Source organism: Lycium ferocissimum, chromosome 3, assembly GCF_029784015.1.
Source record: "Lycium ferocissimum isolate CSIRO_LF1 chromosome 3, AGI_CSIRO_Lferr_CH_V1, whole genome shotgun sequence".
NCBI classification, from domain to species: Eukaryota; Viridiplantae; Streptophyta; class Magnoliopsida; order Solanales; family Solanaceae; genus Lycium; species Lycium ferocissimum.
The window spans coordinates 11,827,126-11,854,030 of NC_081344.1; the positions used below are offsets into that span (position 1 = coordinate 11,827,126).

At 34.7% G+C, this 26,905-nt stretch overlaps 3 protein-coding genes across 4 annotated transcripts; all 3 read left to right on the forward strand.

Annotated features, from left to right (window-relative positions):
• Positions 1-1,001: 1,001 nt before the first annotated feature.
• Positions 1,002-15,360, forward strand: LOC132049727 (lysine--tRNA ligase, chloroplastic/mitochondrial). The gene is made up of 14 exons (XM_059440643.1): positions 1,002-1,236; positions 4,226-4,444; positions 5,853-5,961; positions 7,235-7,343; positions 8,106-8,163; positions 9,294-9,362; positions 10,400-10,507; positions 10,785-10,877; positions 11,354-11,458; positions 12,077-12,283; positions 12,430-12,524; positions 13,178-13,268; positions 14,547-14,714; positions 14,962-15,360. Exons 1-14 carry the CDS (start codon positions 1,054-1,056, stop codon positions 15,052-15,054), a joined length of 1,707 nt encoding a protein of 568 aa, XP_059296626.1. The 5' UTR covers positions 1,002-1,053; the 3' UTR covers positions 15,055-15,360.
• A 2,920-nt stretch (positions 15,361-18,280) lies between these two features.
• Positions 18,281-19,808, forward strand: LOC132050945 (steroid 5-alpha-reductase DET2). 2 transcript variants are annotated; one of them, XM_059442269.1, is made up of 2 exons: positions 18,281-18,807; positions 19,344-19,808. In XM_059442269.1, exons 1-2 carry the CDS (start codon positions 18,321-18,323, stop codon positions 19,643-19,645), a joined length of 789 nt encoding a protein of 262 aa, XP_059298252.1. In that variant the 5' UTR covers positions 18,281-18,320; the 3' UTR covers positions 19,646-19,808. The 2 variants fall into 2 exon arrangements, with proteins under 2 accessions (XP_059298252.1, XP_059298253.1); XM_059442270.1 differs by having other exon boundaries at positions 18,281-18,447.
• Positions 19,809-21,704: 1,896 nt separating this feature from the next.
• Positions 21,705-25,825, forward strand: LOC132049730 (mitochondrial import inner membrane translocase subunit Tim9). Its single transcript, XM_059440649.1, has 2 exons — positions 21,705-21,848; positions 25,267-25,825. Exons 1-2 carry the CDS (start codon positions 21,754-21,756, stop codon positions 25,451-25,453), a joined length of 282 nt encoding a protein of 93 aa, XP_059296632.1. The 5' UTR covers positions 21,705-21,753; the 3' UTR covers positions 25,454-25,825.
• Positions 25,826-26,905: the final 1,080 nt, after the last annotated feature.

Consider the following 26,905-nt stretch of genomic DNA (forward strand, 5'->3'; position numbering starts at 1 on the left):
TTGTTTTCTAGCGTAGCTAAGCTCCTAGATTTTTCACTAGCATCAGGACAAGGTGAACTGGTTCTCTTCCTCTTATGTTGGCCCATTTTATCTTATCTACACACAAAAAAAGTTAAAATTAGTAAATGATACAATTTAATAATACCAAAAAAAAAAAAAATTTGAACAACAACTGTATTTGTAGCACAACTTCTAAAGTTGTGTGCCAGCAATAAACAAAATTGTCCTACGCCTACAAAATGATCGGAAGAGAATTCACAGAATTGGTTGTTAAAAGGTCTCTATTAGAACCGACAAAGTTGTTAACAACTTTTGCATTTATTCCAATGACTATTGCAGTTGCTAGAACAACTGGTGAAGTTATCCTAACAAATGCAGAAGTTGTTCCAGCAACTGCAAAAGTTGTTGGGGACATACTGTATCTAATTTGAACCAATTGAATTTTCTTTTTAATACAACTAATATAATTGGTGCTAAAGTTCAACCCAGAACAATTTTCGTTTTAATACCATCAAATCGCAGCTAATAACAGTAAAAGAAGTATTGAGAGATAGAAAATTCTGTCTGATACTAGCAAAATCAAAGTTCATAATCTTTATGTTCTTCTTCTTCATTAAACCCTAATTCTAACGGTTTGAAGGAAACAAAATAAAGGAAATACCTGATATTATGGCAAGATGATGTTGAAGTGAAATTTTAGCAAAATCTCATAAAAGAACAACGTAGAAAAATGAGAGGTATTTTTTTGTACAGTTCCTGTTGAAGGGGGATTGAAAGAAAGAGGGGAGAGCAAATAAGTTTTGGCATTTTTTTCAAAGTTTGAGTAATATAAATTTACTCCCTTTTTTAAAGTTCTAAATATCTAATATAATCCGATTTTACTTAATTAGTATTTAAGTTAGTAAAAAGAAAAAAAAGGAAAAAAAACACGAGAACCACTTTGTCCCTTTTTTTAATTGAAGAGTTGAGTGTCCTCTTCACCTCAATCCCTTATTTAAAGTTGGGAAAAATAGGGAAGAAAAGGGGAAAGAGAGAAAGAAGAGAAGTGTGAGAATGGAAGGTTTGCAGCCATTGAAACAGCTTATCCACTTTGCTTCTTTTAAATTTCGACCACCCTTGTCCTATAATACACCTTTCTTCATTGTTCGTTGCTGCTCTTCCACTAGAGTCAACCGCAACTCTACTTCTACTTCCACTTCAGATAAAGAAGCTATTCGTGCCATTCGTATCAACAAGGTAACTTTATTACTACTACTTTAGTTTACTATTGCTTTCTTCTAAACCTTACCTTTCTTTTATGATAATATGGGTAGTCCAATTACTTGGAATATGGGAGTATTGACTGTAAATATTGTATCTTTATCACAATTGTGAATATATGGATAATCCAGTTATATAGTCCAGTGAGGTGTGAGAGGCTGGAAGAGTGGTAGAGGTAGAGGTAGGCCGAAAAAGTATTGGGGAGAGGTAATCAGGCAGGATATGGCTAGTCTTCAGCTTACCGAGGACATGACCCTAGATAGAAAGGTTTGGAGGTCGAGGACTAGGGTAGAAGTGCTAGTGGTAGGATTGGTAGTATTTTCCTTTCTTGTTGGATCAGTATTATTTCCGTCATTTTCTTGTATTTTATTTTAGTATTCGCATATTTCTTATTCTTAGTTTTCTATTACTACTTGTTGTCTTTTCTGGTTTAGTTTTTTTGCTATCCTGATGTTGTTTCTGCGTTACTTGAGCCGAGGGTCTATCGGAAATAGCCTCTCTACCTGCCAAGGTAGGGGTAAGGTCTGCATACACTCTACCGTCCCCCGACCTCACTTGTGGGATTACACTAGGTATGTTGTTGTACGTCATAACCTTTTGTTAGAAGAAAAAAGGTGCATTAGAAACCACTGGAATTGAGTTGAATATGGCAGTATTGAGGGTGAAAATTGTATCTTTATACAATGGTCAGTGTTAAACTCACTTTTTATTTTTTATTTTTATGATTGTGAATATATGGGTTTTCCAGTTACATCTCATAACCCTTTGTTAGAACAAAAAAGGTGCAGCTGAAACGACTAGAGTTTAGTTGAATAGGGAGCATTGAGTGTCAATTGTATCTTTATGACAATGGTCAGTGTAAATTTTTTATTATTATGATATTGGTCAGTGTTAAAGCTCACTTTTTTATTTTTTTATTTTTTATAATTGTGAATATATGGTTTTTCCAGTTACATATCACCACCTTTTGTTAGAAGAAACAAGGTGCAGCAGAAACGGCTGGAGTTTAGTTGAATATGGGAGTATTGAGTGTCAAAATTGTATCTTTATGATAATGGTCAGTGTCCCTATTAAAAAAAAAAAAAAAAAAAAAAAAAAAGACAACGGTCAGTGTAAAAATTGTATCTTTATGACAATGGACTTTCTAGTAGTTGTGGAATTAGTGGCCTGATTATAATCAAATAGTTGGTAAAGTTCACTTTTTTTAATGATTGTGAATATTCATATGAGCATTCCAGTTACATATCATATCCTTTTGTTAGAACCAAACGACTGGAATTTAGTTGAATGTGGGAGGAATGACTCTACAAATTGTATCTTTATGACAATGGCCCTTTTAGTAGTTATATATGGAAGTTATACACAGGAGTGTTTGTTGAGATAAGTGAATGGCGTGATTACAATCGAATATTTGCTAACCAATACAATCAGTTGACTAGGAGGCTTCGTTACCAATATTCTTGGGGTAGGCTATATAATCCTCTGTAACCATTCTACTCTATTCGGGCGATAAAAAAATGTTTTGTAACAGGGGTCAATAAATTTTAGTTACACCAATCTTTGACATAACCGATCACTGTCATATGGATCAGCAAAGATTGATCTCCGTTTTTAGTTAACTTGACATTTCTTTCACTTTAGGATCATATTATTATTGTGGTTTGCTCATATAGCTTAATTTAGTCAAGGTACAGGTGTGGAAACTTGTCTACTCTTGTTAGCTTGGGGTTCATTGGGACCTTCCATTACCTTTAAGAATCCAGATCAGTTGTTATACATAATACTATTGCATACTATAATTATTCGTATTGACCTACAATTCTTCGTTTGCTTTAGATTTATAATTATAAGGCAGATTCCTTTTATGTTTCCTGGAACTGCATTTACAGTGTGGTCCTAACTCCCATGCACGGCTTAAGAATCTGGGACATGTTCCATAGCTTATTTGGTGTGAAATGCTAAATGCATATGAACTAGACATTGATGGTATTTCCTCAGCAACCTGCATTTACAAAAGGCACAAGGTTTGCTTCACATATCAGCCCTACTTGGAGCAGTTTACACTTATAAAGTTGTTTGACTTGTCAAGAAAAATAATCATAAGAAATGCTTTCTGGATGTACTTGGGGCCTTAAAGATCAGAATTCACCAGTAAAAAACCCTCTACTACTCCCTTCATCCCATTTGACAATGTTTGATTGAGTATGAAGTTCAAGTTTTATATATTATAGTAATGATCTAATAAAATTGAATTTTGAAAGTTGTGCAATTCTTATTAATGTTTTCTTTAATTAATGTTGCTCGGACTTTTCTACGGATTAATTAGGGGTACGGATCTAGGTGAGGATAAGCTAAAATAATTCAAAATTATAAGAAAAATAACTAAATCTTTGGATTTTTTATAGTTATGTTTCATTTATAATTAAATTTTAATTTTTAAACATTTGGACGCTCTCCGTTTCTTTCAATTTAGCCTCAAAGGATTGGTCCAATAAGTGTCATTTACATAAATCCGGTGTCGGTGTCGGTGTGGGTGGAGCTAGTCCGAGCAACATAGGGTAAAAGTAAAGGAATGGAATGGTTTTAAACATTTGGACGTCCTAAAAGGAAATAAGTGTTACATAAATTGGGTGGAGCTAGTACTTAGCTATGGAGTTGGCATCTGTAACTATTCTTTTATTGGGGTAAAAGGAGTATTTGTGAACCTATTTAGAATTTCTGGGTATGAATCTTGATTTTACTATGAGCACGTGTTCTAGTTTCTGAGGATAAAAACATTCGACCTCAATGCTTGGTGGATCTCTAAACGTCAAAATCTTTATGGATCTCGGCTTTATTATGAGTACATATGCTAGTTTCTTGCTGACCTTGGACATCGAGATGCATACTATATCTAAGCTTGTGTAGATGTAACTATGACTTATGAGAGCAGCTTGTAAAATGTAGCTTAATATTGTTCCATCAGGTGGAAGAATTGAGAAGCAATGGCTTGGAACCCTATGCTTACAAGTGGGATAGGACTCACACTGCCAGTCAGCTGCAAGAGATTTATAAGAATCTGGGAAATGGTGAAGAGTCAAACAGCGAAAATGATTATGTTTCTATATCAGGAAGAATAGTGGCTCGCAGAGCTTTTGGAAAGCTCGCTTTTTTAACTTTAAGAGATGATTCTGGCATGATTCAGGTTTTTATATTGCAACAATCTACTTACTGTTTTTTTTTTTGCTTTGGGTGTTCACATTGATTGCTGTCTGTTAGCTGCAATAGCTGTAGTTCTGCTTTACTATTAAATACAGAGTCTTAAGACATCTAGTTAAATATGATTGATATAACAACAACATACTGGGAAGGGTGGGAGGTACGTAGACCTTACTCCTACCTTTGTGGGGTAGAGAGATTGTTTCTGATAGACCCTTGGCAAACATGCTAGTAGTCTAATGTATAAATTCATGTCATATCACTATGCACTAATAAAGCTATAAGGCATAATCTTAAACTTGAAATCTCATAGGCTTCGAAGATGGTAATTTCAAACTTCAATTTTTAAGTCTTAAAATCTCATTTCCATGATAAGGTTCCAAAAATTTTACAACTTCAAAATCTACCCAATAAATTAAAATTCAGGTGATAGTGATTAAGCACTAAACTTAAAAAAAAATACAAAAGTAGACAAGCACAGAACTTACGTTAATGCCTATGCTGCTTCAAGTGAAGCTTACTTAGTTTACACTCAGTAGGGGGGGAAGGAAAATAGGCTTGAGAAATAAAAAGCAACAAAGATTAGTTGTGCAGGATGGCTTCATGTGCAACATGCAATTATACAGGAGATGGAGAAGGGTAGCATTGTACAAATAATGGAAACAGATAATGCAAATCACATTTTATCAGTTCTGCAAGTTCAACATGCATATAGATCCTCGTCTTACTGAGAAGAAGTTGGAGTTAGTCACCTTTGTTTCATTAGCATTGTGGCTGCTAAAATATATATGTACAAGTCAATAAGTGTGAAGTAACCTGCAACAAAGACCTTTTTTTTTTTTTTGAACTGAACAACAGACTTCCTTTACCTGCAAATGTTTTTACAAACCAGACAATGAAGTTGGTAGAGGGGCATGCGTGCCGTTCCATTGCTTTCTGGCTCTTTTTCCGGTTGCACATGTAATAGGATTCCCTTAAATATGATTGATGGTTCTGGCATTTGGTTTCTTTACTAGATTTGTCGAAATCATCTGAGTCAGTCCTTGATATGGATTAGGGGCATTTCTCAGGGATATATCCAGACCTAGATAGTGCTTATCTCTATTTGATATGCGAAGTTTTCAACTGCATATTCCTTTTAAACTGTGTTTCAGCATCTTTCATGTGTTTCTTGTCTAGCTCTTAGCAATTATGTGCAGAAAAAACTGGGATTGCAACTTTTAGGTTCTGTTGACAATTTACAAGTTAGGAACCAGTCTGAGATATATCCCTAGAACCTGTTATAATATATTTTCTTGTATTTCTGGATAAACAACAACCTTTTACCTTTAAATTAGCAATCTTTGAACAGACAAATGTTGCACTCTCCTAAAATAAGTTATTGTTGGTTTTAGCTTTACTGTGAGAAGGAAAGGCTTGTCGGTCAGTTTGAGCAATTGAAGACTCTTGTTGATATTGGTGATATATTGGGTGCAAATGGTTCAATCAAGCGCACAGAGAAAGGTAATTTTGTGTCTATATCCATCCTAGTTCTACTTTGACATCCATTCTTATTTCTTTTATGAATAGATCACTGTATTCAACAGTTTAGATCCTTGAACCTGGAAGTAACTTAAACCTATCAGAGATTAGTTCATAAAGGCATCTGTGATTTTTTTGCCTTTGGTAGTCTTGTGAAATATTTGAATCCTCTTCCTCTTCCTTTTCATCTTATTGTCAGTTTGGGTCTATCGCTGAAAGTTTTAAAATCCTAACTAGAGCTTGCAACCCAGTAAAAAAGATGTTGCTTTCTTCTTGACATTGAATAAATATCAATAAGATTAGCTTAGTCTTGTTGTTAAATAAAATGCATATTTATTGAAGAGAGATGAGGGTAAATTAGTAAAATAAACTTCTTAATTATGATTTCTTAAGGGACGTGCAAAAGGGAAACATGGCAACTAATATGGAACGGAGGGAATATTAGCAAACTCCTTGATTAACTAATAATTCAATGTACATGTGGACACATCAAGAATATATGTGTAGCAAAAAAGTGAATTATACACTATCTTCTTTGCTGTCCCTCAGGTTGCAATCAAGAAAGGAGTTTTCTTTTATTTCCTGTCTTCTTTCTTCTTTTGATCATATCGTTGCTGGGGTGGAAAAAAAAAAAAAGACAAATTGAATTGAATAAACATGGGCTTTTAGACTAAAGAAAGCTACAAGAAAAATAAAAACCTTGGTACATAGGAGACCACTTAGTAGGCTGCTTTCAACCTTAGAGGTGAACATATATGAGAGATCTATTAGATCAAGGGCTGCCTACACCAAAGAACATGCCAAATTTAGGCTAGGAATAAACACGACTTCTTTGCAGATATTACATATGTATTTTGGTACACTCTGTCCAATTAGCTTATCCTTTTCGACTTGACATTAATATTAAGAGTTAAAATAGGATCATATTTGATTTTTTGTGTTCTGAAAGAATAAACTAGAAGATAAAGTTGTGTCTGAAAGAGTAATGCGGATCCAATTGATTTTTTTTTCAGATTTTGTCCCATTAGGATCAATTGCATTGGATACAAGTTTTACAAATTCAACGTATCAATTTAAGTTTGATTTGGTTTATGATTCCAAACTCCCGAAAAAGACATGCATGATTTTGAGTAATTGGTTTTTGCAAATACGAGAATCATATTTTCTTGAACTTTGTTTCTGTTATTGTTTGAGCTGTTGTCTTGAAGTCTTGAAGCCCTTTTCATTGAAGTACTAATTCCCGGTTTCTTTCTAGGGGAGCTATCTGTATGTGTGAACTCGTTCTCAATTCTCACGAAGTCATTGCTTCCATTGCCGGACAAATATCATGGCTTAACAGATATAGACAAGCGTTATCGACAGCGGTGAGTTTTATTTCTTGTGCAGTTTTGGTTGAAGTTTCTAGTTACATGGTACTGACTCATTATAGGAGGGTGACTGCACAACTATCATAGAAATTCTCTAGAATAGGTCATTTCACAATTAATTTTTATCTTCTCAGTTTGGATACATAATATGACTGTCACATTTTTTTCAGCCAGAATAATTTTAGATATTCTGGTCAATTCATAGAATGGTAGATGGTACATACATAAGCAACTCTTATAAGTTTTTCTCCAGGGGTTGTCTGCATATGTGTTGGTGCCCTTGCCTCGTATTCTTGCTATGCAGTTCTGCTTGTATTTGCTTTTCACTTTCTTTTTTTAATAACCGAGAAATCCCCTTGTGGCTGCTTGTATTTGCTTTTCACTTTCTTGTTTGAAACTCGATGAATAATGGGCCTAGCACACCCTCTGAATAAGGCCCCTCTATCCAAAGGCTAGTACCGCTAGAACAAATCCCTGGGGGCTTTGCTTTTTGCTTCCACATAACTTGATCATTTAAAGTAGCTAAAGCAAAGGAAAATATGCAATCTACCTTATATTTGGGCATTTGGCATATATCTACAACTATATTTCAGTGTCGGGTTTCCGGAGAGGATATCTTCAATTACAAACGTTTCTCTGACTTTCTTCTCATGATATCTTATGCATACAAGGAGGAAACCAGTCAAATGATTAATTTTCTGTACTGTTGCATGAAAAAGTTATTCAGGGTGTGTTCACTCTCCTTGCTGTTTATGATAGGTATGTGGACATGATTGCAAATCCTGAGGTGGTTGATACCTTTCGCAAGAGGGCAAAGGTAGGTTAGCTATTTATTTGTCTTCTGACTGTTACGTCAAAAGTACAATATCGTCTTTCTCTTATCATCAGTTGGTTACCTCTTGCATTTTAAACCTTCCAGTAAATTACTTTTACTAAGCAGTATGGATATTTGCCAAGTTAATAGTTTGTGATTGTTGGTCTACAAATTTTCTTCTATTTCCTCCTTCTAAACTAAAATGACTGGAGACTTCATCAGTTTTGAGAGTTAGGGAGCATATAGTTTTCTGTTATTACTTTGATCTCGAACTATCTGTTGGTTAACATCCTCCACTTCCTATATCATCTCATTATTTCTTAACAGTTGGTTACTAGTTCATAATGTATTTTTGTTATAACGGGTTAATATTGCAAGCTAGATTTTTAAATATTGCTTACAAACATGCATTTTGCTCTCTCTGTTGGTGGTAGATGATTTCAGAAATGCATTTAGCAAATCATATAGCTGATATCTCACTTATTAAAAGAATGATATTGTTGTCCTTTTTCTTCATCGATGAATGAGGTTCTTTTTCGTTGGCTCTTATTTTGGTTTTATAATGTCTCTCCTTCATTAAGGATCCAGGTGTCTGATTTACTTGATTAAGTTTCTAGTTCGATCTATTCCATCGAGATCATGAGCTATAAATAGCTCAATTCGGGCCCTAAATTTAAAGCTACTTTTCAGCTTATAATTGTAGCTTCATGATATATATATATATATATCATTGCGAAGTTGTCCTCTATAAAATAATGGACTTATAACCACATTTAACTAATGAAAACCACAATCTACAAGATACTACTATGAATTTTCAAGTATAAATGAAAATACTCTCAGTTGTTCTCTCTGCTCTGGGCATTTGTTTCTTTGAATCTTCCCAGAGTAATTTGCAATAGCCTCTCGCAAATGAAGTTAACCTCAGAAGTATAATATTTCTGCTTAGTGATATTGTTGTCTTTCTGGAATTACGTAAAGTGGAGACTTGTAGTAAATTAATTCTGCTACTTTCTCTAGAAGTTCTGCTGCAATAGGCAGTAATGGACGTTGTAAAAGCATAATATTTCTTCTTCTTTTCCTATGAAAAGTGTGCACTATATTCCATGCTGATTTAATCCCTCCTTCAGTAGATTGTATCAGAAATACGTAATGCAGTGGAATCTTTTGGCTTTTTGGAAGTTGAAACACCTGTTCTCCAGGTTTGTGAATTTCCTTTTGGTTGTATGGGCAAATGATCTCCTATTAAGTTGTGATTTATTTTCCATTTTAGTGTTTTTCGATTAAGCTTGTGAGCTACTCTTCCATGAAAGAGTATAATATGTTTTCAGAGTCAAAATATTTACTTTTGTAAACTACAAGTGCTGGATGCAGCAGAATGGTTGCTCCTCTTGTTCAGGGAATATAGGTTTTTTAACTGATATTGGTTGTTAGAAGAAAGGGGTACTGACAGGTTTTCAATCCCCACAAATATCCTTGAATGGAAGGATCTAGATGAGTCTCGCGTTAATCTCTTCCATTTTCGATAAAGTAAATTGTTGAATTAAGTCATTGGAAAGAACTCTCATATACATGTGGCATGCATCAAAAGGTAGAGAATCTAAACAGAGGTCAATCCAAGATTTGATCTTTATGGGTTTGATTTTGAATTCTATCAAAGTCCATTTGATTTATTGGGTGTAAAATATACTCCCTTCGTCCCAATTTATGTGACACTCTTTTCTTTTTGGTCAGTCACAAAAAGAATGACACTTTTCTATATTTAGTAACAATTTAACTTTAAACTTCACATTTTACCCCTAATGAAATGATTTCTAGCCACACAAATATCTATGACTTATTTTGGACCACAAGTTTCAAAAGTCTTCCTTTCATTCTCAAACTCCGTGCCAAGTCAAACACCCTCACATAAATTGGCTCAGAGGGAGTATTACTTATACTTATTTAGTGGACTTTTAACATATATACAATGTTTGAGATAAAGCTATTGGATTCGAATGAACCCGTATCTTCTGCCATACATCCGTCCCTGCTGACCTATTAAGCGTGAGTATATAAAGGAAAAATAGAAAAATTAAAAGAAGAAAGACTTGATATATTAGTAGTTACGTACAAAAAACTGTGATTCTGACTTTATCCTATCTATTTGATTTTTCCCTCTCCTTTTGAGGATTTGGATTTTAGTTGTGTCTAAGAAGCACATTTTTGCTATTGTGTTTAATCAGTTTCATTTTACTAGGGAGCAGCTGGTGGTGCAGAAGCTAGGCCGTTTATTACATTTCATAATTCTCTTGGAAGGGATCTTTATTTGAGGATTGCAACAGAGCTTCATTTGAAGAGAATGTTGGTGAGCTTTTCCTGTAGTTTACATTATATTCTTTTCCAAGAAAATGTTTACATGAGACTACTTTTAACTATTTAGTTCTTCATGGAGATAAGCGTAAAAGATTGAATAGGTGCTGGGACCATGATTAGTCCTGTGCATTTGTGCACATAGGACAAAATAAAAAAAGGGGAAGCAAAGAACCCCTTCTTTCTCTTATACTTCCCCTCACTCTTATTAGAAGAGCTGTGTTTCTTCTGCTTCTTTGTAACAGTCTATCATATTTCTTGCATATCTATAGGTTGGGGGATTCGAAAAAGTTTATGAAATTGGCCGTATATTCCGCAATGAAGGGATTTCAACTCGTCATAATCCTGAGTTCACCACCATTGAGGTAATAGCTCTTTGTCAAAGGACTTGTCATTTTTTAGTTTATTGGGCTTTGTAAAGAAATAGATCTTGGGCCTAACTCAATCCGAAAAGCTAGCTCATAGGGTGAGGATTGTCCCAGTCCATATAAGGAGACCAAATTCCCACACACCCCCACCCCCCCCCCCCCCCAAAACCAGGGCTAGACATCTGGAGCGTGAACAATTTAATATGGGGCCCAACATCGGTAAACCATGAATTGGGATGGACCTAGCTCTGATACCATGTGAAGAAATGGATCTTGGGCCTAACTCAATCCCAAAAGCTAGCTCATAGGGTGAGGATTGTCCAAGTCCATATAAGGAGACCAAATCTTCCATCCCTAGCCGATGTGGGACACTCAACAGGCTTCAAAGCGAATTTACAAATCCATTTGGAGAATGTTTAATCAAATAATTTTCCTTCAAAATGATCATTAATCATTTCAATCATTGATTTTAGATGTATGAAGCATACTCTGACTATGAAAGCATGATGAATATGGCAGAAGAGATTGTGACACGATGTGCCCTTGCAGTTAATGGGAAACTTAAAGTTGATTATCAGGTAAGTATCTTTTCCTCTGGATAATATTCATCATTAGTGTTTAAAATTGGTGATTATTCTTTGCACTTTCAAGTATCTTCTCTGTCAAACATGATACTAGTCATTTACAGGAATACACATGGCAACCATTCTTATATTGAAGGCATAATACTGAAATTGATTAAACTTGCGAGCATCTGGATTTGCTTGTTCGTTTAAGTTCCCTTAGAAGCCAACCTAGTTCTTTCTTGATCTGGCTACAAACATATTCTCTCATCATTACAAAATAATTTTGAATGGCTAAATAATGTTGGCCCAAAAATGTCCAGTTAAACATTTTTTAGTTACCATTTGGATATCTGACCTGTTTCCTTGAGTTGATGCAAACCATATATTTTTTTTAATTTTTCCAGAGATCCTGCATCATGTCTTTTCATGTGCTGCATATGTTTTCTTGGAGAATGTGTAAAATGATTTAGCACTGGTTTGGATACACATTTAATGAGTTGAACTAACTTTTCAGTGATTTATGAGTTTTATGCTTAATAGGTTTTTGATCTTACCTTTGGTATTTCATTTTCTTTTTTCTATCGCCTTTTAACTTTAATCTAAGGAATCAAACTTTATGTTTTTTTGCAGGGTGTGGAGATCTGCTTGGACAGACCTTGGAGGAGGGAGACAATGCATAATCTTGTGAGAGAAGCAACAGGGATTGATTTTAAAAACTTTGGTGACGATCTTAAAGCTGCTAAAGAACATACTCGTAAAGCATTTGATATTCTTGGTGATGATCTGGATAAGAGTTCAATTGAAGCATGCTCTTCTGTTGGCCATTTGCTTAATGAGGTGATAATGTTCTTTAGCATTCTTTATGTTCTTATCTGCAGATGCATAGAACTAGCAGCATTTAACCACATATCAATGCCCAGTGTATCTTATTGGTTAAGATGGTTTGTTAATGTGAACTTGCTTTGTGTTATAACCATTTTCAGGTCTTTGAGATGGTAGTAGAACCAAAGCTTGTACAACCGACTTTTGTCTTGGACTATCCTATTGAAATATCTCCACTGGCCAAACCACATAGAAGGTACTGAACCTTCAACTGAATTCTCAAACAAGCAGTAAACTGGAAGACTTTCTTTTAGTTCTCTCTTGAATGTTGACACAACTGTAACTGCATATCAGTGTTTAATCACTTTCTTTATTAGATGAAAGTTCTGATGCTATGATCACCTTCTGAATTATCACTCACTCTTGTACTTCTTACAATTAAAAGTTACTAGCTTTGCTCTCTGAGATGTTTCCAGATATTTGAGTTTTGTTGCTGCAATCTCCAATACCTCAAGAATAGGCAGAATGAATTTTTTGAAGGTCACGTCTAGTAGTCCTGGCTTATGGATATTGTTTAATTCAACTCAAAGTGATCTTCCTTTTTCAAAAGATGCTCTGCTATCCTTTCAGCTATTCGGATTCTTTGGTTGTTTAGATGATATGGATTCTGCTATTATGTATGCTGATTCTTGATAACATTGGAGCTTTTTCTCTATAAGTTTCCTGATGTTAATATTGGATCTTGTAATATTTTCCTTCAAATGAATATTGGGTTGTTTAATATATTACAAAAGTAGAGTCTGTTTTACCTGATCAAAAAATTATAGGACAGAAGTTGACTGCTTTAGTGGTTTGTCACTTCTATTATATACATCAACTATCTTGTTACGTGATATTTGCTTTTTGCAGGCATTCAGGTTTAACTGAGAGATTCGAGCTATTCATTTGTGGTCGTGAGATGGCGAATGCCTTCTCAGAATTAACTGATCCTCTGGACCAGGTATTCTGGTGTTGAAATCTTGAAACTGTGTACCATCCGTTTGTTTTAATTTGCTGTTCTGTAGCCTTTGAGGAATTTTGATATTGCCTAATCTAGCAAGGGGGTGTACGCATTCCTGCGACCTAATGGCTTGTGAAATAATAATGTAGACCATATGGGAAAAAAGAAATACAAAAAAGTGAGAGAATCTGTTGCCTCTGTAGTATCAAAATGATAGATTGTTAATTCCTATATAAGAAGAATAGAAAGAAATGGTTATGCACCCACCTAGTGATCAATGAAGTGAATTGAGAACCATAAGGTCTCAGGTTCAAATCCCAGCAGAGACAAAAAGGACTGGGTGGTTTCTTCCCATCTGTCCCAGCCTTGGTGGACACAGTTACCTGGTAGGCTGGTACATGTTGCTGGTGGGAGGTGGCACGTATCCCGTGAAATTAGTCGAAGTGCGTGCAAGCTGGCCCGGACACCACGGTTATAAAAAAGAAATAGAAAGAAGTGGTTATGTCCCTCAAGCTAAAAAATTGCCATAGTGCTTTCCAATCTCTTTAAAGATAGTTCGCTTTAAAGAATATAGTTCAAGGACCTGATAGGACAGGGAAACCACTCTACCCGGCCACGGTGCTCTAAAAGAAACTTATCCTGTACACTCTATCATGTTTCTTACTTGGAGATTACTCCAGCTGTTCTAAGAATCTATGCTAGTTGATTCCTTAGAATTGCTTGGTCAGACGCATCATTTTGTTTCACTTCTTTTAGTAATGCCTTCAGATTACAAATGTTTACCAATACTTGTACTCGTGCTTGGCATGAAATTCTCGGTGGGAACACTCTTGCTTCTATGATTTGAATCCATGAACATCTTCTCATATAGCCATGATAAGAGGGATTTTCCATAATGCTGGAAAGTTGAAGAATTTGAAATTCACTGGAAGCTGTTGAAATGAAATCGTATCACACTGCTATAACACATGCTAGCCTTGACTTTGAGCTTTATTTTAGTTTTATGTTATACGAGTGTGTTCAACAACGGAAGTCATTAGTTGCTCTGCTTTGAATTTTGTCGGATCTCTGCTCATTCTTAACAGAGGGTATGGCAGTTTTTCAGCTCTCAACATTTCTCATAGTTATATGACTTCAAATTTCCCCAAATTTGTCGAACCTCAGTGGCAGGAAAAAGGAGTAGGCACGACATATTTAGTGAATTATTTGTTGGTCTGGATGTACTGCATGCTATTTATGCAGAACAAAAATTTATTGTCGTGTTTAAACTTGCTGCAGAGGAGACGCTTGGAAGAGCAAGTGAGGCAGCATAATGAGAAAAAAGCAGCATCAGGTTTAAATAAGGAACAAGAGAACAAAGATGACGATGATGACGCGTATGAAGTAACTCTCGACGAAGATTTTCTCACAGCTTTGGAATATGGAATGCCTCCAGCTTCTGGAATGGTATGTTGATTCAGCGGTGATTAGTTTTTCTTTCTAAAGTTCATACTTTGCCAAATAATGGAACTTATAGTTTTTGATGATTCACAATGAGTACAGTTGAAACATTCTGACCATTGCACCATGTTTTGTCACATTTTACTCGAACTGTATTCCGGTTATACACTTATGATTCAAATTGCGAACACTTATCTCATATACTTGTTTATATCTTGTATCGACTACACTAAAGGATGACATTCATTTTCAGGGACTTGGCATCGACAGGCTAGTTATGCTTTTGACAGACTCTGCTAGCATCCGCGATGTTATTGCTTTCCCAGTTCTCAAAATTCAACAATAGCTTCACGAATAGTTGCTTATTACACAAAATTCGTCAATTTTGAACCTGGATTATTGCCTTTAACCTGAGAAAGGCGAGTTTGAGCAAAATTTTTCGATAATAGATCATTTTTTCGTGGAAGATATAAGTGTTCATCACATCATTTTTGTGATCCTTACAGTTCTAATAACGGGACATTTTCATTTGTACTCTACCTTGATAAGTGTTGAGCACAATACATTTAGTGGTTTTATTTATTTAGCTTGGTCATTCTTGTACAAGACACACCATATCTAAACTTCAGCCAATGCTATTCATTAATTCCTTACAATATTTTTGAGTTTTGAGCTTGCTGGCTTTGTGCTAACTTGGTACCTCGAGCTGTTTCGAATTATAAGTGGTACTTGGAAAAGTTTGGGGAAGATTATCCTAAGAATAGAAAAGCTGTTTTCCAGTTTTGTACTGAGATTAATTTTGTGTATTGTTGTGATTATGCAATGCAATAACTTTTCTTGCTATTTTCGTTTGATTTTCACAAAAAAATAAAAAAATAAATAACTAGCAAAAATATTCACTAAAAGCATCTTTATTCAAAAATGGTATTCAACCAAGGAATATGTTGAATAACGTAAATTACAGGTGCACTTCCTTGGTAGCCTGATTAATAAAATTGATGAGGTCACAGACTTAAGTTTTGGCAGTCTGCCATAAATGTTCCATGGAGTGGTGAGAAGAGAGGCATATCTGGGAATATGGGGAAGAAAGTACCAAAATAAACTAGTAAGTGAGACTCAGGCAGCTTGATTAAATTCATCTATGTTTGTCATAGCAGTAATTACTACTTCCTCCCCATATTACTTGATCACGTTACTAAAATATATATACCAAATTACTTGTTCATTTATAAAATCAAGATAAAATTAATTAAATCTTTCTCATCTTACCCTAAGTATTAAATGTTTTTGAAAATAGTCAATATTGATTAGAAAATATTTATTGGAGAGAGATAAGGGTAAGATAGAGTAAAAAATATTTTTTATTTATGATTTTTCCGTCCCAATTTCAAGTAATAAGACAGAAATATTTTAGTTTCGACGCTCATGTTGGGTTTATACAAATATTCTTTTCAAGATACTTAAATAGTAGAAATATTTAATACGCTGCATAATCACAGCCAGCTATAAAAAACTTAGTATAAACGGGAATAATATTTTTCTTTTTCTCTTGGGATAGTCTTCCTCAAAATTTTCCTAAGTAGTACTCCCTCCGTCCCAATTTATAAGTCTTTTAGTTTTACTGGACACAAAGTTTAAGGAATAAAATGAGACTTTTGAATTTTGTGGTCCTAAATTAAGGATATGTGTAATGTATTAAAATGCCCTTCGAATCAACTTATTAAACTTATATGTAAAGAATTCTTACTAAATATTGAGACACTTTTTTTGAGACAGATAAAAAAAGAAAGTAAGATACTTAAATTGAGATGAGTGAAGTACTATTATGAGTTGAACAAGCTCTAGGAACTGGCTGAAGATGCATGAAGGTGAATATATAGTGCCATTAAAAGGAGAAAGAGAACAATGAAGTGCAAAGGCAAAGCATAGAAAAGATTCCTTCTGAATTGTCAACCATACTTCTTAGGATGGTTGTTTCCCATTGTATTGTTGTTACCCATTGTGGTGTTTCGTTAATTTTAAAAAGTTTGTTTAATTGTTACTGCTACAATTTTAGTGTATTGTGTTATCAAATTCGTTATTACGTAACGATGAAAAATGTCATTTTGTATAATTTTCAATTTGGTGTAATTGTATCATTTTTTTATTTTATTTTACTTTCCCTTTACTTATTATTTGATGATTTTATTTTACCCTTTATTCTATCATTTTTATAATAATAACTTCATCTCATAACTTAGCTAAATATTTTTGTAAAACTTTATTCTCCATATTGTTATTGTGTGATATTATGGAATGACAGAAAAACACAATATGATTTATCCAAAGTTTAAAACTTATACTTATCATAATGTATAAAAAGTATAATATAATTGTCTACTACTAAAAAGGGTTAGGATTCTCAGTTAAATTTGTTAGAAAATGAGGTTAAAGACAAGTGGAGCGTATTCGATCACAAATCCTTTTAATATTCTAGAAAAGTTAGGTGACGATAGATTATATTGTAAGCAAAAAGTAGACAATTAATGGAACAAGAAAAATTCAAAAGTCATAAGAATGGATTTGTATATTCAAAGCTCTTGGAGAGTAAGAAAATTGCTAGGGTTATAAGTGTGAGAGATGATATTGGGCTTCCTTCCTCTAGAAGGCTTATTTATCTATGCTAACTCTAGGCTTTTCAATCTAAAAGTACAAGTGATGTGACGTGCCCACAGTTCTAACATTCCTTCATGCTGCGACGCACAACCCGAGGCTGACAGATGTGACGCGAGTTAGTGACAATGGAGGCCAGCCGTGAGGAGTTCTCGGACTCTCCTGTGTCTGTTCTCTATCCTGCTTCGGACCTTAGCTACTTTCTCGAAACACCATCGGGACCCTTTAGCTTGCAGGCACAGCATCCCACTTGGGGCCCTCTTAAGATGCCACCTGTCTAGCTAAATTTCCCCAATACAACAATATCATACGAAGAAAGAATACAATACAATATATGCAAAAGCCCAAATATGCCATTGAAGTATTCGAAATTGAGTAGGTCTATCGTTCACTAATAGTATAGTCACATATGCTGTTATCGTTAAATTATTGGTCCAAATATGTCCTTAATTTAATTGAAATCTTAATTAAGCTAATAAGTTGATTAATAAGTGAAAAAGAACCAAATATGCACTTAAAATGTGTGAAATTGAATAGAAATTACTTCGTTAATATTCTAGAGAGTAACCATCAAAGAATGTGATGCAACGGATGGAGCTGCTTCTCCCTTAACCCGAGGTTTCGGGTTCGAGCCTTGCGTATCGAAAAATCCTTGATAGGGAGCGCTTTCTCCCGAATGAGGCCCTACGCGGCCCTAATACGACTATAGTTGGGCTCTGATGCGGATACCGGACACCGCCAAAAAACCACAAAGTTTTAAGAGTAATATTTTAAACATGCATGCTGAACAGTGACCAGGTGGAGTATTAATTATAGTAGGTGCTAACTTTACTAGCGTGGCCCACACTCATCACAAACATCAATTTAAAACTTGCGCGGAAAAATCGATGATCCCATTTATTTATTACACTAAGAACGTTTACATACAAACAACTTTGGCTACTACAGTAACCAGTAACCATGTTCTCAGATGAAAATCTGTTTAACTTCATCATCTTCTTTATTCTCCTCATGTCACTACCCACATTCATCTTGGCCCAATTCTTCACTTCTCCTTACGGCAAACACAAACGTTCATGTAATTCAGGTACTACAATTTCACCACCACTTGCATGGGCTTTCATGGAAAGCCCAACACTTTGGCTCACATTTCTCATATTTCGTTTTGGCAAAAACAACAAAAATCCTTTATCCTATGTCCTCATTTCACCTTTCATTTTTCACTACACAAATCGTACTATCATTTATCCACTTCGCCTCTACTTTGGTAGTAAGCCCATTTCCAAAAAATCCACTAGTCATTTTCCGCTAAATATCGCGGTGACGGGTTTTATTTACAATATTTTAAACTCATATATACAATGCAGATGGGTGTCACATTATGCTGATTATGAAAGTAACGAGTTGTTTTGGGTACGGTTTTGTGGTGGGCTGGTTGTTTTTGCAGGTAAAGTAATTGCACGGTTTATCCTTCAAACGCACTGGTCTTTAAGTTTTGTCCTTCGTGGTCTTTAATTTTTGCCTTTTGCTACTTATTTAATGAAAATATCCATATCTGCTTCACTCGACATAATTTTTATAATATGTTTATCTTCGGGAACTGAATTTTTGTCTTGCTCGACATAAATACCGTAGGAATGAAGTTATGCAACATAAGTTATGTAGCATTTTTTAGATAATGTTGAATGCTGAAAGTTTCGCCTTGTCCCGCATAATATGTGCAGTTGTTATGATACATATGTTAAAGTTAAACATAAAATATGCCGAGCAAAATCTAAAATTATGCCGTTTCTCAGATTATGTTGAGTGTTGAAAGTTTAGCCTTATCCGACATAATTTATGTGAATGTCATGATGCATATGCCGAAGTTAAACGTAAAATATTCCGAGCAAGATTTAAATTACGCCCCGCTAAAAATACTAGAGGACAAAAATTAAAGACCACCCTAAAATAGGGACATTTGTGCTAATGACCCTTTTGCAGGTGGTATGGTGGTGAATGTTTGGGCCGATGGAGTATTATTGGGCCTGAAGAGTGAAGGGGTTGGATACAAGATTCCAAGAAGTGGGCTTTTTGAGTATGTGAGCAGTCCAAATTATTTGGGGGAGATAGTGGAATGGTTGGGCTGGGCTTTGATGACGTGGTCTTGGGCCGGGCTGGCGTTTTTCGTGTACACTTGTGCTAACTTGGTTCCACGGGCTGTTTCGAATCATAAGTGGTACTTGGAGAAGTTTGGGGAAGATTATCCTAAGAATAGAAAAGCTGTTTTTCCATTTTTGTACTGAGATTAATTCTGTATCTTGTTGTGATTATGCAATGCAATATCTATTCCTCGAGGAAATGATCAAAATGGTCCTGTATGGGCTTTGGTTCTATTTGTTCCTTAATGTATAAACATGATGGAAATGATCTTTTAATATTATCCAAAAAATAATCAATTTGGTATTAGGCCTTCGGTGTCTTCTTTCATGCACAACCTACTTAGCCAATTCATGCACAACCTACTTAGCCAAATCGAAGACATTCTAAGCATCCTTCCATACATCATCGAATATATTCACCATAAATTGTAATTTTCTTCAAGCTATACTCTTATATCAAAAGTTTTCCTATGGCTCTTTCAAATTAGAGTTAAGAATTTTGATGCGTTCTGAAATAGGCCTGAAAGAAATAAGAAGGTACCTTTGTTTTGTAGTTTGATAGTTCACGTGCAGTGCGCATGTCGAGGGCCTCCGTTAATTTAACAGCAAAAGTGGTGATTATCTCTTGTACGAGTTAGTATTAAAGTGATCACTTTTTGCAATACATTTAAGAATCATTTCCATCGTGTTTATATATTAAGGATCATGTGGAATCAAAGTTCATACATTAGGGACCATTTTGATCATTTTCTATCTATTCCTTCTATTTATATTTCTTTTTCAAACAGGTTATTCAACCAAGGAATATGTTGAATAACCTAAATCAAAGAATGAGCTAATTTCTTCAGTGGGTTCACCAATTCGCATGAAGCTTTTGTCAGGACCTTATATTTGTATTAAGCTTTTTGTCAAATATGTACAAATTATTAATTTAGAACTCAATAATTTTAAATAATTAAAACCCCAAACTCACAGACTTTAAATTCTGGCTCCGTCTCTAAATCCTAAATTACAGGTCCACTTCCTTGGTAGCCTGATTAACAAAATTGATGTGGTCAGAGTCTTTAATTTTGGCAGTATGCCATAAATGTTCCTTGGAGTGGTGAGGAAAAAGGCATATCTTGGAATATGGGGAGGAAAAAGTTCAATACCAAAATAACTAGTACAGGTATACTGCGCGACAATTAAATAAAAATAATTACATTAGAACCTACCAAGTTCGATCTCTTTTAAACTTTGTTTATTCAATAATGTGTTTCTGTTTAATCTGCATATATGGACAATAAACCAACATTGCTTAAAAAATTTCCAAAGTAATATCAAAATAAAGGCAGAGCTTTGCCAATCTTGCAAGCTTAGGGTTATTGTAAAATTAAGGGAAAATGTCAAAGATAACCCTCTGCGATAAGGAAATATTTTAATATTGTTTTCGTTATATTTTGAGGTTGTGCGGACTTTTATCATTACCAATGTCAAAGATAACGTCTTGTATCTGTTGTTGACCCTAATGGAACTCCAATCAGTAGTAAAACAAAGGATAATTAAATTGTAATCAAAATTAGTGGTGCAAATTTAAATATTTTTCTCAAATTATTTTGAAACGTGAAATTCATCCTATCCATGTTAAAGTTCCGCACAAATCAAGGGTAATTACACAATAATTTACCAATAGTAGGGTTATGAACGACCCAAAAGTATAATTGAAGTCAGAATTAACAAGCTAGAGCGCTGTTAAAGGCGAGAATAATTAGTGAGGATATAAATGACTCCAAAGTGTATTAAAGGGTAAATCAAAATATTTTTCCAGAGGGGTAAAAATAATTGCCCTTTGGCCATCAATATTTTCCGGATTTAAATTTTGGAATCATGTATGGCCATAAAATTTCAATATTTTTCGGAATTTAAAAAACATCAAAAAGTTGTTTTCACTCCAATCACTCATAAAAATTGTAAAACAACTTTAATTTGTATTAGTGGCCAAACACAATTCCAATTTGTATATGTAATTTTTCACGTTGAAAACAAAAACTATATATATATATCTTCAAATTTTCATGGTCAAACAGGCCTAAGGTTTTTCACTAAAATTAAATAGTGAGGAAGTGTAATTTAAAAAAGGCGGAGGGTGAAAAGGACAGGTTTGCAGGGCTTTTCCAACTGGCTAGGGTTTACATAGAAAGCAAATAGTGGAGTAGTATTTTTCCACAAGAGAGAAGCAAGTATTGTGTGTTGGATGAGATTAAGGAATAAAGATGGATAAGAGTATGATTGGAGATTTGGATGCACTTCCTGAAGCTGATAAACTTAGAATGGCTTCCATGATTGATCAGCTCCAAGTCCGTGACAGGTATTCCTATCTTTAATTAATTACGCTCAACAAAACAAATCTAGCAAATGAACTCTCCTCAAATTGGCTTAATTTACCACTTTGCACATGATTTACTACTCTGTTAATCTTTTTGGGGAACAATATGAATTTGAATGTCATGTCATTCCTCCAAAACCTTGTTTCTTTCTTTAGGGGGAGTAATAAAAACTAAATAAGGGTGTGTTTGGTATCAATTGAAAATGTTTTGTTAGAAGAAATTGTCTTGATTTACCAGTTTGATTAAGAAAGATAGCCATTTTTTACTTTCTCACAAGATTTACTACTCTGTTAACCTTCTTGGGAAACAATATGAATTTTAGTGTGATATGGTTCCTCATAAAGCTTGTTTCTTTAGGGGGAGTAATCAAAACTAATTAAATGCGACGGTGAGTTTTGTTTCCATTGAAAATGTTTTATTGGCTTGATTTTCCAGTTTGATTAAGAAAGATTCCATTTTTAGCTCCCGTTTGTCCATAGATATTGGATTTTTTTTTTAAAAAACATTGATTGTGTCTTTGAAAAAATTTGAAGCTACCAAAACTGGGGTGAAATTTTTCTTCCACATAAGGAACTTCAAATTTTTTCCAAGATAAAATGCATGTCCAAACACAACTTCAAAGACTCCTTTTTTCAAGTTTCACAAAATCTATGGCCAAACAATGGCTTAGTACTCTGTTAACCTTTTGGGGAGCAATACGAGCTTTAATGCGGTGTGATTCCTCATATAGCTTGTTTCTTTATGGGGGGTAATCAAAATTAAAATTAAAAGTTTGTGCAGAAGTAGTCACATAAACTAATTGGTTACTGGAATCAAACATGTCATTGAGCTGGCTGTAATAGGTTGCAGCAGCTTTGATTGTGGTCATGTGAGCTCCTTCCTTATATCTCCCTTTCAGTATTTGAAAAGGGTACTGCTTTGCTTTTTGCCTTGGCACGGGATAGAACATTGAATTTTGTGAAACAGAATGGTATATCTTGCTATTAGCGTATGCAAGATAGTCTTTAAGTCCCTTTTGGTCTTCAAATCCCAATTCTTTCGTATAGCTTCAAATTCAGGATCCATTCACAAAAATTTTCGTCCTACGTTTCACATCAGGATCTATGAGGATCCCAAACTGTGATTTGAGTTTTCGCCACCAACTATATGCAACTAGCTCATGCTTTTATTCTTTTAGCAGAGAAAAACTTAGTTTTGATTTGTTGCCAGGAAAGAGTAAGAGCAAATAACTTTTAAACTAACATGAAGAACTTTAACCTCTGACGTGGTAAACTCTTTCTTATTTTCCAAAGCTGATATTATTTTAAATTGAAATAGAAAGTATCTGGTAATTTGTTCCAATGTTGGTTTTAAGTCAATATGTAAATGTAAATTTGGTGGTTTATTCAGCATGTTGTAAACTGGGATGATACTCCTATGATCAGCACCAATTATGCACCACTAGTCTTTCACTCATAATTGCTAACGAGTCTTCACAAGCTTAGTGAATTTAGTCATTCTGAAGTCAGAAAAATTGGTAGAGGAGAGAAAAGAGTAATATATTGAGAAAGGAAGTGGAAAGGAGGATAACACTAGGGCTTCATGAGCATTAACTTTTCTAGATTGCTGTGATGTTTGTGGATGAGAGACTACTGATTAACTGGGGCTTTCATGATGGAAGTGTGTATTGAGTGTGTAATGTGGAATGCCTAGAAATAGGCAGTGTTATCGAAGGAAAAAGCGCAAAAAGGCACTAAGATCTGATGGAGTTTTAAGTGTCGAGCGCAAAATGAAGCGCATGCTTTAATGAAGAAACGTGCGAAACAAGAATATATGTGTGTGTGCACGTGTGTGTATAGTATCTTTATATACTTCGATAATAATATAACTATATGCACAAACAACTTCTAAATTAATTAGGGTTCAATTGATTTGAAGACAGTTCTTTTAGGGTTGAATTTGGAGCCAAAGGATAGAAATAAAATACCAAATTAATGGTACATGCCTATTTTCTTTTGGTTGGACAGTACCCATGAGGGTTCACCTTTGTCAAAATTTGAGGGGAGGGCACTAAGGGCATTAGAAGTAACCCTAGTATCCCCTAACTTACTCGTGTCAGTTCTTTTCAAGAGTAATGAACTAATTTTGCTGGATTAAGTAGTTATTATTGTAGGCCCTATCTTGGTAGTGAGGCCAAGATAGGCCCTCCTATCTTGTTATTGTAGGCCCTATCTTGAGAGTCCAAACCCTTAGAAATGACATGAAACTATAGAAAGTAACTTTTATGAAGCACTTCTCGTGAACTTGAATTAATTACATTTTTTAAGAATGCTTCTAAAAAGTTGTTATCGAACATTTTTTTTTGAAATATCAAAACATACCATGTTGTACGCATTGTTGGTCAAACTTGGTGGAAAGAAAGGAGGACTCAAGCAAAGTCACATACACATCTTGACAAATTTTTGATGCCGACTTGATGTTCATTAATGAAATTCTTTGACTTATTTAATGTTACCAGTTTCGAAAAAAATAAAAAAAATTCTTTGACTTATCAAAATGATATCGAAGTAATCTGCGGTGAGTATTCTGTTAAGGACTTCTTTGAAAGGGCAAGATGAAGAGGTCTTCAAAACCAACCCTGTAATATGTAATTAAAGGGGTCACTATTTCTATTCTAAGGGATTTTTTTCTTGGCACTATTTTTGTACAAATCTTTCTGTATGGGTTCATTATCATTCCTATATGTGTGTATAGAAGTACCTGGTATTGATATGTCAAAGTTTTTGTCAATTATTAGTGTATTTTGAAACCCGTCCGATGTACCGACACGTATGTCAAAGCTACTGAAGGATCCATATAAGGCAGGACAATATATATGTTTAAAAGGGAAAATGATCGGGAGGCTATCTGACCTTTAGTTAGTTAAATGCGTCTTTTTTTGTGATATGTAGCAAATAAATTACTAATCAAACATTCCACTGTTCTTAAGTTTGTTTTTACTATGCAATTGTTGATTCCTGTTCGGATATTGATTATACAAGAGACAGGACATAGAGAACTTGCTACACTTCGCGCCCATTAGTTCTATCGATTCTGTTTCACTGATGTATGCATCAGTTATGGCCAATGCTGGAACATACTGATTTGAGAATTGAGAAAATGAGATAATATTACCTTGATAGTCATAAAGTTAAAGACTATAGAAGTAGTTTAACCGGCTAGCTTAGTAAAAGGAAATTAATAAGGCTCGATTCTGTAAATGTTAAATTAAATAAAATAAAATATGTTGAAGTACAAAATTCTTCAGAATTAGAACGGGATTATATTTTGTTACTGCATGTCTCACTTAGTACTTTCTCATGATAATATTGTTATACTGTAACTCTAAAGCCTCGTCTCTTTTGTATTTAACCATTGCAGCTTGAGAATGTATAATAGCCTGGTCGAAAGATGTTTCACGGACTGTGTAGACAATTTCAAACGCAAAACTTTAGACAAACAGGAGGAGACCTGTGTCAGGCGATGTGCTGAGAAGTTCTTGAAGCATTCTATGCGTGTGGGTCTGAGATTTGCAGAGCTCAACCAAGGTGCACCAACACCAGACTAAGGCGCTTCTACTATGTGCCTGCAATTCAATTTCTCATTACCGTAGGCATTGTTTTATTGCGGGTTAATCAAGAAGTACAAGGAGCGGAAGTTTCTTAGTTTTGAATGTCAACAACTTTCCTCGTCAGAGTAATTGGTAAAATGTACTTTTGCAGTTTTGCTTCTAAATCCCAAGAATATTAGGAGTGAAAAAATATTAGGAACTTGAATAGTTGAACTGGATCCTGTAACTAGATTGCAGGCGACTTGCTGTTATGACAGCAATTCTTTTGTTTCAGAATTCCAGAAAATAATGTGGTATTCAACTTCATCAAGAATATGTATTTGTTGCCTTTCCCGCTATGAAGGCAATATAATGAACTTGAAGTTGATAGATGGATTTGCTGATACGATTAATTACAACTCCACATCAACCTTTCCTCTATTTTGTGTAAGAAAAAGAAAACAAGAGAAGAATGATGTCGATCCCTCTCTTGTTTCCTCGTACCTCCCGCTGCCTTTATTTGGTTTATTTGTGAAGATCGAGAAATCTTGAGGGCCATTTGAGCACAGTTCGAAATTTGGTGAATAGTGAGTCACTCTCATCTTTTCCCTAGCTAACTCTCCGATATTGTCATCTTTGGAGACATGGAATTTGTCAAAAAAGAAACTTTATAGGATTAACTTTTTGTTGTTAGGTTGCTTCTTGAGACATGTCAAGCTGGTAGTCCATTGTTAAGACTAATCTGACATTTCTTAATGTAATAAATATGCCTACTACACTGGACGTAAGAGCGTTTATGCTGAGTTGTGTTAGAGGGAAATTTTTTAATATGTGTCTCACACAACTGACATTAGTTGTGTGAGGCTAAAAAAGTGGACCTAAAATATGTGGAGCTAAAAGTGTAAGATGTGGGTTCACTTTTTTGTTTCACAAAAAGAGCCTCATACAACTAATGTCAGCTGTGTGAGGCACATAGTAAAACTTCTCTGTTACAGGAGTTAATTCAAGCTACCAAAAAATTCGGAGGGTTTGATCAGATAATCCACCATTAATTAAAGAAATTATGTTTGAGCTTTGGGAATGAAGACACTTATGTAGAAAGCATTTTACCCTTTAACAGGCTTTATGCGACGCGAATTCAAATTAATCGGGTCAGTAAATTGCGAATATCTTTGTGTATAAAGCAAAACATGAATTACCAATGCTATTGATGCAGTTGGAGGAAGCTTAAATAGAAGCGAGTTCAGTCTACAAAACTAACAAATTTTGTAATTGGACTAGATTCATCTATTATATGGATCATTGGCATGAAGGTTGTCGAGTAAACATGGTTGCTCTTGATAATCAACTCTTACATTGGTTTCTGATTAATTATACTCAGTGATTCGTTTAATGTCTTTTTCAGAATAAGTTGAGCTTAAACAAAAAGAGTGCAGATGGATAACATTTTGCAGACACAAAATCGTTTGG

Excerpts from the sequence above, each read along its gene's own strand:
- LOC132049727 (XM_059440643.1), top strand. The coding sequence starts at position 1,054 with ATGGAAGGTTTGCAGCCATTGAAACAGCTTATCCACTTTGCTTCTTTT. Across the intron at positions 12,525-13,177 it reads CTGGCCAAACCACATAGAAG|GCATTCAGGTTTAACTGAGA; the intron begins GTACTGAACCTT and ends TGCTTTTTGCAG. Across the intron at positions 14,715-14,961 it reads TGCCTCCAGCTTCTGGAATG|GGACTTGGCATCGACAGGCT; the intron begins GTATGTTGATTC and ends ATTCATTTTCAG.
- LOC132050945 (XM_059442269.1), top strand. The coding sequence starts at position 18,321 with ATGTTCTCAGATGAAAATCTGTTTAACTTCATCATCTTCTTTATTCTC. Across the intron at positions 18,808-19,343 it reads TGGGCTGGTTGTTTTTGCAG|GTGGTATGGTGGTGAATGTT; the intron begins GTAAAGTAATTG and ends ACCCTTTTGCAG.
- LOC132049730 (XM_059440649.1), top strand. The coding sequence starts at position 21,754 with ATGGATAAGAGTATGATTGGAGATTTGGATGCACTTCCTGAAGCTGAT. Across the intron at positions 21,849-25,266 it reads CAGCTCCAAGTCCGTGACAG|CTTGAGAATGTATAATAGCC; the intron begins GTATTCCTATCT and ends TAACCATTGCAG.